Source organism: Lagopus leucura, unplaced genomic scaffold (genome assembly GCF_019238085.1).
Source record: "Lagopus leucura isolate 7727_CA_CO unplaced genomic scaffold, USGS_WTPT01 Super-Scaffold_100014, whole genome shotgun sequence".
NCBI lineage: Eukaryota > Metazoa > Chordata > Aves > Galliformes > Phasianidae > Lagopus > Lagopus leucura.
This window is the reverse complement of record NW_024962268.1, coordinates 64643-74837: the sequence shown is the minus strand read 5'-3', so window position 1 is coordinate 74837 and position 10195 is coordinate 64643. Positions and strand designations below refer to the sequence as shown.

Below are 10195 nucleotides of genomic sequence, written 5' to 3'. Positions count from 1 at the left end.
CTTGCTAGTAATTTGCTATGAGTAGTACATTTATTTCTGAGACGGTGAGAATCTATTGCAGAAATCTAAAGGTAAGCCTGCACCTCATTTCACAGAATCACAGAATCATAGAATTGTAGGGTTTGGAAGGGAACTTCAGAGATCATCAAATCCAGTCCCCTTGCAAAGCATGACCCCTGCAGTAGGCTGCACAGGTTGGCATCCAAGTGGATCTTGAATATCTCCAGAGAAGAGAATCCACAACCTCTTTGGGCAGCCTGTTCCAGTACTCCATCACCCTTGCTGTGAAGAAGTTCCCTCGCATATTGGCGTGGAATTTCCTATGCTCCAGTTTATGGCCATTTCCCATTGTTCTGTCCCCACAGACTGCTAAAAAGAGGTTGGCCACGTCTCCCTGACTACCACACTTAAGATACTTATTAATTAAATGATTAATCAGATGATCAATCAGATGATCATTTGTTGATTTGTCTTCTCTATCTGATCTAATGCTAGCCTACATTTGGACCTGTCCAGTTTCTATAAACATTTAAAAATTGGTTTCTGAACCAGTTTGCCCATGATGGGATCTCTTGCACACAAATCTCATTTCTACTAAAATTATCTGCCAGGCATTTTTAAATGCTTTGAAGGAACTCTTGTTGGTATTTAGGGATAGGACAAGGAGTAATGGCATAAAAGTTAAACAGGAAGTTCCATACAAGCATGCGGAAGAACTTCTACACGAGGGTAATAGAGCACTGGGACAGGTTGAAAAAGCAGTTATTGAGCCTCCCTATATGGAAATAATCAAGATCTAGATGGACATGTAACTTCGCAAACTATTATAGGGTACCTGCTTTAGCAGAGGTGATTGGACGTGATCTCTTGAGGTCCCTTCCAATGCCTGTGATTCGGTGATTCTGTAACTGAAGTTTTTAATCAGCATGCATAATGAATTCATTTCTTATTACTAACAAAGATTCTTCTCATATGAGGCTAGTGCAGAGTGCAGTGGGAAGTGTATGTTATTTAAACTCATTATTTTATGTATTTAGGAAGGAAAACTGCAGTCATGTTGGTCTAACTCTTTTCTAGCTCTTTTCATGCACATCACAAATTAAATTATTAACAAAAAAGAAGGACTATTTTTAAAAGCAATTACAAAACATGCACATGGATTCTTACAGCTGCTTGTTCATGCTAACTTCACAGCTATTTCATAATACTTTCTAGCAGGTGAAAACTGTTGACTTTGGAAAACTTCTGTGTTTGCAGATTATGGTTTGTCCATATATCCATCAGAATCTTTATTTGCAAAACACTTTTTATGCCACCTTCTCACTCTGCAACCCCATCCTCTTACAACATACAAGGTGTGCAGACAGGCAAACTTACAAGTACCTTATGAATTGCTTGCATTTATTAAAATGAGAAAGAAAACAATAAAAACATTTTTCATTGATACAAATTCCTAAGATCATCATGATTTTGTTCCAGTTTCCATCAAATTCTGTGGTAATATTCACATAAAATATGAACAAAAAAAAAAGAAAGTGATCTAGGACATAGTGGTTTTAAGGATTTAAAAATGTAGCAAGCAGGTGCACCACTATCAAGAACGTTAATAGCATTTTATCATTACCCATTTATGCTAGTTGGGCATGGGTGAATTCTTCTAAAGTCACAGTGTAAAGTGACTAATAAAACTAATATTTAGCAATAGAACCAAATTTGGTTGTGGTAGGGAAAATGTATTCATTATGAAGTGGCTGTACATTGGTAATTAGAAATTCCAGCTTCAGATGTCATCTTCCTCCTAGCTGTGACTGTTGTTTCTGATAAAAAAATCTCATAGATTTAGCACAGGGTTTTATTTAACAAAATTTTATTTTAGGCCAAATCTATTCTATTTAACCTACACAGAATGTGTTTTGATCATTAAATGAGCAATAATGGAAAAAGAAAAAAAAAGAAAAAAAAAAGTAAGAAATCCCAAGCCCTCAGTTGTAGAAAATAGAATGACTAATTTCGTAAGGGTTAAAGTGTGTTTGGTACAACAGCAGAAAAGCCTATGCAAAAGGAAGATAAAGCAGCTACTGGAAATCTTACTGCAAGTTAGAAGTAGATAAAAGGACTCCTCTGTGTTTCAGAAACAGCTACTGTAATAGAAATAAGTGAGTTTTTAAAGTTTTCTAAAAAGTGGATCAGATTAGTTACACATACTAGGAGAGTATGCACCTATATATCTTCAGTACCTTTAATCTAACTTGCATTGAATTAAAAAAGTTTTTTGCAAACAAATACATTATTGCCCTGAAAACGGAACCTCCAAACATAAATTAAAAGCAGCACCCTGTCAGCTCTGCCCCAGGGGACAGCCAGAGCATGTCAAAATCAAGTCTCGTTTCTTTACTTATTTTAATGTCCAGAATTTTTTGGCCTGTCCAGCTATTTTATATAGCAGATGAGGCATGTAAGCTTAGAAGTCAGATGTCAAGAAGTGCAGGTTCCAGGAAGGAACCTGCAATTTTGGGTGCTTAGTAACAGTAGAGTATTCTTAAACATGTAATGAACAGCTTTGTCCACTTCCTTGAGTCTTGGCTCTTGAACTGAAAAGTGATCCAGGATCACTGTTTTCATTTCCACCTCTAATTTCAGCTTTCACATTTGGCAAGAAAATGAAAAATACAACCAAAGTTAAGTGACTTTGCTAATGACCTAATTCTGGAATTTGGAGATAAAAGCACTGCATTTGGTTACTTACGCTTAGTGAACTACATAAAGTTTATAGACTTCAGCTCACTGTATTCCAAAAACCAAAAGAGTTGTAGTTCCATTAAAAGTAAAAGAAAGCAGAGAAGCAATATGGTACAGTGGCAAAGGATGACAACTGGGAATGTTTACAGTACTTACAAACATAATCCTTTTTACTGTATTATTTTCTCATTAAGGATTATATGTATTAGACAGAAACCAATTACTTTATGTTTTCAAATTTCCTATGTGGTCTCTGGCTTCATAGAATGAAAAAAAATAGTTGCAAACTTCCCATCTGGTGGACTGGTTTCAAATAATAAAAAAAACCTCAGTTATTCTATCTGCATTCTAGGTAGAATATTAGAATATATATATATATTTTTTAATCTGTGCTAAATATTTCTGATATATCAGTGTAATTTCAAAGATGCAGTACAAACAGTAAATAAGCCCCCTTAAATTCAGCTTTTCCCTGTGATGCAATTTAGTATCCACAGCTCCTAAGGAGTATGAAGAACTCTTCACTTGCTAGGCTGTGCACTATACTATGCTGTATATGCTTCTGTAGGATATCCCTGCTTCTCCTAGTTGAAACATTCAGATGCCTCAAAAAGGCATTTCACACCTGGGAAATATTTCTAGCAGTGAAATTACTTACGTTCTTAAGTAATTCACTTAAAACACTGTTAAGATATTTCTACGTATTGTAAATGAATATTGAGACCCAGAGCTAAACATCAGGCCAACAAGTGGTAAAAACTTATCAAATAGCTATTTATGAATTTATGTATAAACTCAGATCTACAACAAAGCAATGCAGAGAGACTTCAAGAAAAGAATCAGGCATGTAAATGCATTTCACATTTCTCCATGCAAAGGCCCTAATTTTCACAGTTCATTCACCTATGCCTTTCATTAGCATTTAACACAGATTTAGACCACAAAACTCCAAACCATATTGTCATTCATACAAATTTATCTGTAATATATTCTGAGAACTTTTTAATAGCAATGTGGCTGAAGAGTGTATTCCTGTTACTTATACACTTGAAGCGCATTGACATCTTTTCATACACACATCCGATCTACTTCATAGTTAATGCAGGATCCTTGATATCGCATGCTAGAAACTGTTTACATTAAATTTGTATTTCTGTTGCTCAGCAGTGTGTTTGATAGCTTCACAAACAGCTAGTCTCCAAAAATATTAGTTCTTTCTGTCTTCTATAACTGTGTTCATTTTTTTTTTTTTTTTTTTTTTTTTTTTTTTAATTAACTTCAGTGTTTCAAGAGTGATCCATGAGCTTCAATTCTTTTGCATTTTATTGGGACATTTTTATTACAGTTTTTTTTTTTTAGCTCCCCATACTGAAACTGCCAGCTTGACTCTATATCCAGGACCAAAGCCAGCATCTGTCATTTTGTAATAGGAAGATCAAATTAAAAACAGCTTGCTCATGAGAATATTTAAAACAGTTCTATTTCACCTGCCTAAGCCTTTCAAAAATGTTTCTTTAGGTTTCTACATGAGTTATAATTTCCTCTTCTTCAAGGTCATGTCGAAAAAGAAAAAAAAGAAATACTCTCTGTTCTCGTAGGCCTGCTCCTTACCATCCTGAAACTCCTGAAACATGCCTGTTTTCTTTTTACACTTCTTCCATGACAGTAGTATATTGATACCCTTCTTTACTAAACTCTGAATGTAAGCATGCCATTCCTTGCTGTTTCTTTGCATTAGTTATTTTTGTTTAGCTTTTTCTTTGGCTTTTTAACATGACAGTATGTCAGCTTTCCTTTCAAGCAGTCTTTTTAAATTTATTGATTGATTGATTTAATTATTTAATTAAACTAAAATGAAAATTATACTTCCTTTCTACCACTAGGCTTCCTTTTTTTTTTTTAATTTTAATTTTTATTTTTAATTTCATCTGCCTGATGGTGACAGAAGTAGACAAATTACTGCAAGTGTTCAAGACACTGGAAAAATAAGGCAATAAGATTAGGGTCAGTAGTGCCAGTGTAATGATATAAACTAATCTTTTGTTCTGTACTCTCTTTCTACCTGTTGGTACTCTTGTCACTATTTTTTTTTTCTTTCTCATTTAATTTACTAATTAATCTTCATGTTTGAAAATCAGAATCATCACTTTTATGAACAGATATTGAAGACCTTACTATAAAGTTCCCCACAGGGAACTGAGTCCCAATACAGTACAGACCAGTCATGCTTACGAGCTACAGGGTGCAGAAGACCATCACATAGAAATGAACGCTTCTGGTATAAACCCCAGTGGCAAATCTTGAGAACCATTTCTATACTCCCCAGCCTCCATTTTCTCACCAGGAATACATGGCAGAACATTTCACCTGGCTATTTAACTAGAAGCTATCCCCAGAGACAGAGATGCCGGCTTTCCACCGGCCGCAGCGCAACACCCCCAGCCACTTCTGCACGGAGACGCAGAGACTTCTCCGTCCGGGACGGTTCCAGGCACAGTGCTCCTCCCGCGGGACAAGCTCTCCTCTGCCGCGGGGGCCGGTTTGCTCGCCTCTTTGCCCTTCTCGCTAGGACGGAAGCTTCACTCTGCGCTGCGGGGTCAGAGAGGGACAGCGCTACGGACAGCGACCCCGCGGACTAAGCGAAAGGACCTGGCTCTCTGCTCTTCCTTCCCCGAGCCCTAAGCCGGCAGGAAGGCGCTGCGCCCGGGGCAGCACAGCGGGAACACCACGCCGCAGCCTAGCCGAACGGGCGGGGGGCGGCAGGGAAGACAGGGAAGGGGGCGGGAAGCAGCGTGGGCGGACCGTGGGCGGGCCGCGGGCCGGACTCCACTGTTGCCAGGTGAGCGCCCCGTCTCCGCCTCCCCGCTGTAAGCGCGGAGAAGGGCGGTTCGGCTCCGAACGGCGCGCCCCAGGCCCGGCGACCCTATCACTGCCACCACCATGGTGAAGGCAGGCAGGAAGGGATGCGGCTGCCTGGGCTTCCTGAGGAAGAACTGGCTCCTGCTCAGCACGCTGGTCGCCGTGCTGCTGGGTAAGTGAGGGAGCGCGAGGGGGAGCGCGGTGCCTTCGCCCTCCGCCCGGCCCTGCGTGGAACAAGCCAGACCGGAGCTCGAGCAGTGCCAGCGAGGAGCGCTCCGCGGCAGAGGGGTTGGACAGTGTGCGGTGTGGGGCGGCGACCCCCCGGCTCTCGTCACGGCCGGTTCTAACTGCAGGCACGGAATCGACCGCCCTCCCTTGGCGACGAGGTGCCGGGCGGGCTGAGGTGCGGTGCGCAGCCGGGGCGCAGTGTAGCTGTGCCTATGGAGAATGGGTCTGCAGTGACAGGGCGCCGCGGCGGCAGGCTGGGCCTGGTTCCCGTGCATCCATCTTCATAAAGTCTGGTGACTAGCAGGGTAAAACTGTATAGGGAAAACCCACGAGAGCACTACACCGACGGGAAAAATGGGAACTGTTTGTGCTGGGCTGCTGTGGGTGTCCTCAGCAGGCCTATGATGGGGGAAGCCTTGGGCTGCCTTTGTGTAGCTAGTGATAGAAGGCATGCTGGCCTTGCGAGCACGGTTGTGAGTGGCCTGTCAAAGAAAGCTGAAGGCCTGTGAATGGGGACTGCCCATGAAGAGCTAGCTGGACTCATGGAATATAGCTGGGCTGACAGTGCCTCCAGTTTGATACAGGTAGGAGCCTCACTGTAATTGGGGCTGCTGCAGGAAAGCATTATAACAGCTGCATGATGGTCTGAGGGGCCAGAAAAGCTTGGCAGTGGCACACAGTTCACAGTGAGGTTCTCTGGGATGTCCTTTTAAACATAGAGTTACTCTTCAGCTTGCTGGCAAGTTTCTGAAGGTGCTTTCTGATCAGTAGATGGGCAAAAGGGCACAGTTAATCTGACAAAATGACTAGGACAGAGACACGTTTTCTTATGGTGTAAGCTATATGCCTTCTTTGTTACTTTCTGGTGATTATTTTTATGCTAAGCAAGGAGACCTTCCTTTACATAATTGCTTTTGTAGAGAAGGACTGCTTTAGATGCTTCATTAATGGCACTTGGTGGCTTTGGATGCTTCTCTTTCAGGTGATGTTTCTGCTGATTAGGGTTCTGTCTGGAACGTATTAATTTCTGAGTATGTTTGTTAAGGAGAGAATTATTGTTTAGGAATTCCACTCAGCCATTTATAAGCTATGATCAGAGGTGTATGTCTATGTATATAAGTGTTTTCCTCCACACATTTAGTATTCAAAAGACCTCCATTTATTTTTGCCTCTTTAGTGAGCGGAAGGATATCTGTAAGTTCTGAATACGAAGCACAAAGGGATTACATTGGAAATCTGTAACAAGTGGAGATGTCTATGTGTGTGCTTTTGTGTGCAATCACCTTTTCATATGCACTAGCCCGGTACTCTTTTGTAAGCTTACATGCTTACTTCCCAGTTAGTAGACTGGAAAGTAGACAAAATTTGCCTCTCACCCTCTTCAGTGGGTATGGGTAGAATACCAAGCTGAGTACCACAGAGCCCAGTAATGTGGTAGCTCTGGCAGTAGTTTGCTTCTAATCCCACTAAGCTAATACCCAATGGACGTTTGTCTTGAGATAATGATGGGCATCCAAATTCATAATGTGTCTTTGGACATTTTAACTGCTACACCATAATTACAGTTCAGAACTCAGGGGAGCTTTATGATGTGGCAGAGTAAGTTTCTATAAAAATTCTTTGTCTTCTGGATCAAATTGCATTTTGCAGTGAGGTATATATTTGTGTATTTTCAGTATTTCTAGAACATGAAATAAGTTAAATCCTTACAAGGATGGCTTAGTTGCATTACATGTCACCTTTTACAGCTTTGGGGTTTATAATACACTCAGAGTCCACAAGCACTTTCTAATTACATACTTGTGCTTTCTAAATATACATTGGGAAATTGCTCTGAGATTTATTGATCAGTGTAATTTGGAGCAACTACATTCATAGGCAGAAGAGTATAACTTACTGTTTTGGAAACAGAAAATACATTCAGACTTTCCAAAAAAATTTGCATCAGTGAGGACTAGAAATACCAGACATACCATATTGCATAAGTGTAATGCAAAAGCTATCCAACTATACTGCAAAGTGTCTGATAGTCCAGCACTTTGATGACATCATGCTCAGCATCCTAACAAGGTCTGTCTGTCCTTGCTAGTAGCTTTCCTATGTTGAAAAATTTTTCTGGTTACTTTTTGTCCTCATCTCTGAAGAGGCAGAGACCTCTGCTAACTCCAAACAGTTATTCCTTTAGGAATAGTTACATTGTAATTACACTTGACACGTTTTACTGGATGCCTGCTATTTGTGTTTTTGAAAATACTGGACTTCATTTTACAAAGCTATCTGCAGGGGAAAATGATTTAAAATCTGTACAGAAAATATCTTAGCAGTGTCACATCTTTTTGGTGAAAGCACCGAAATACATTACTCAAAGAAAATACCACTTGAGATTTGATTGCATATTTCTCTTACCTCAGTAGAAATTCTGTTTCAGATCAACAAACTAAATGATGAGGGCCTTTGAAGTCATGTTTGGAGTTTGAAATTGACTGAATTTCAGATTCATGACTAATTCTGAGACTACCGTAATTCAGGGATTTGTATAATTTCAGTGAGAGATCTGCCTGAGTACTGGATCTCAGATATTCATTCGTGCTTAGTACAGAGTTGAGGTATGCATTGGATCCTCTTTATTGACTGGTGACTCAGGGATGAAGGTTGGGCTCACTTGCACTTTTTCTGTCTTAACCTTCTCTACGTGTCAGAAGGAGAGGTGCAGCAGAGTAGCAGCCTCATGTAGCTAACTGGAAAGGAGAGATGTCTTAATGTCTTTTTGTTCTATTGGCCTTACTGAAGCTAAGGCTATTGGGCTCATGAAAGCAATTTACAAGTCAGATTGCTTCAAGGCTTCCTCTAACAAATAAAGTTATATTGTTTCCAAATCATACAATCAAATCAGTGAAAAACATAAATATCACTGAAATTCACTCATTCTGAAACAGGTTTCTGAAAAATGATTGAAAAGGCACAGTTTAAGACACACTTCATAAGTTTCTCATCTATTTTTTTTATTTTAACTTTGTTTCCAAGAGGTCACTGCTGAAGCACCACCAAACCAGTCATAATAAATAAATAAATAAATAAATAAATACAAGTTTGACATGTGAATATTGATTCATTAGTCTGTGGGACGTAGCCTAGAAGCGTGTATTGCTGAGTATTTTTCACCAGAACAGGATTATTTATTTGTTTGCTTGTTTTTGTTTATTTATTTATTGAGAAGATGGAAGTGTTGGATACAGTAGAATTAAGCACTGAGTTGCAGCAGCACGCCGCTGCCATGTGGAGGTAACTGGATGGCACGGCTGGGAAGAGCGGAGGCGGGAGAGCCGGGAGCTGTCCAAGGTAGCTCACGTCTTCGGAAAGGGACGTCCGCTGAACGGGTGAAACTCAGAGATGCAGAAATTAGGAAACGGGACGCGGTGGCGTTAGGCAGAGATGAAGTGATTGAAAGAGGGAGGAGGTCGGTGGACATCACCGAATATCTGCTTTTACATCTTTCAAAAAGCGGGGAAGCTTGGTCAGTGTTTGCAGCTCAGACTCCTTCTTTGTGTAATTCCCATACTGGAAGATTGTGACTAGCATCACACCTCATTTCTGCCTGCATTTAAGAGAGACTGAGATATATATAGGTCTGATTTGTAACATAAGCAATGCAGAAAATGTGAGTGGTGTCACTATGCCTTTTTTCAGCACTTGATGGCACAGCCTCCACCTCTTACATCTCTGTATCACACTAACATCCCATATGCCATTTTTTTTCTCATTTTAATTAAAATGATTATATTATCTTACAGTAATGAGTTGTAGCATCTCCCTACAGTAATATTTTTTTTTTCATTAAAATGTCTCTGTTAAAAACAAATAAATAAACAACACTGGTGTATTTACACTGTAGCTAGATGGGATAGGCTTTCTTTGTAATCAGATGCAAAGGAATGTAGCAATTACTTTTAAAAACATTTTTTAGTCCATTTAAAAGTCATCTGTGTCTGCACATACTAGTATTACTGGATGCTCATGAAAGTGAAGACAAGAACAGAATAATTAGTAACATATCACTCTGTTGATGATGTCTTGCACTGTTCTAAGAATACTGTTCTAAGTGCAGAGACCATGCTGTATTCCTCAGGGGAAGAAGTTTCATGTACAAATGTGGCCTGGGAGCTCTGAACCTCATCAACCTATAGAATCTTTCAGTTTCTCTCAGTAAGCTCCTTCTGTCTCTAACACAGGTGTAATTTAAACATAACAACCCCATTGTGAAAACAGAGTAATGTTTTGCTCATTTCATTTCCATCTCCTCATACCTTTACCAAAACAAAACAAAACACACACACACACACACACACACACACACACACACACACACACA

At 40.0% G+C, this 10195-nt stretch overlaps 1 protein-coding gene across 1 annotated transcript in view; it reads left to right on the top strand.

Annotated features, from left to right (window-relative positions):
* Positions 1–5627: 5627 nt before the first annotated feature.
* SLC1A1 (solute carrier family 1 member 1) overlaps positions 5628–10195 on the top strand; it is a 54799-nt gene continuing 50231 nt past the window's right edge. The window contains exon 1 of the mRNA XM_042875442.1: positions 5628–5770. Within this exon, the coding sequence (XP_042731376.1) occupies positions 5680–5770 (91 nt within the window). The 5' untranslated portion in view covers positions 5628–5679. The remainder of the gene's footprint in view (positions 5771–10195) is intronic.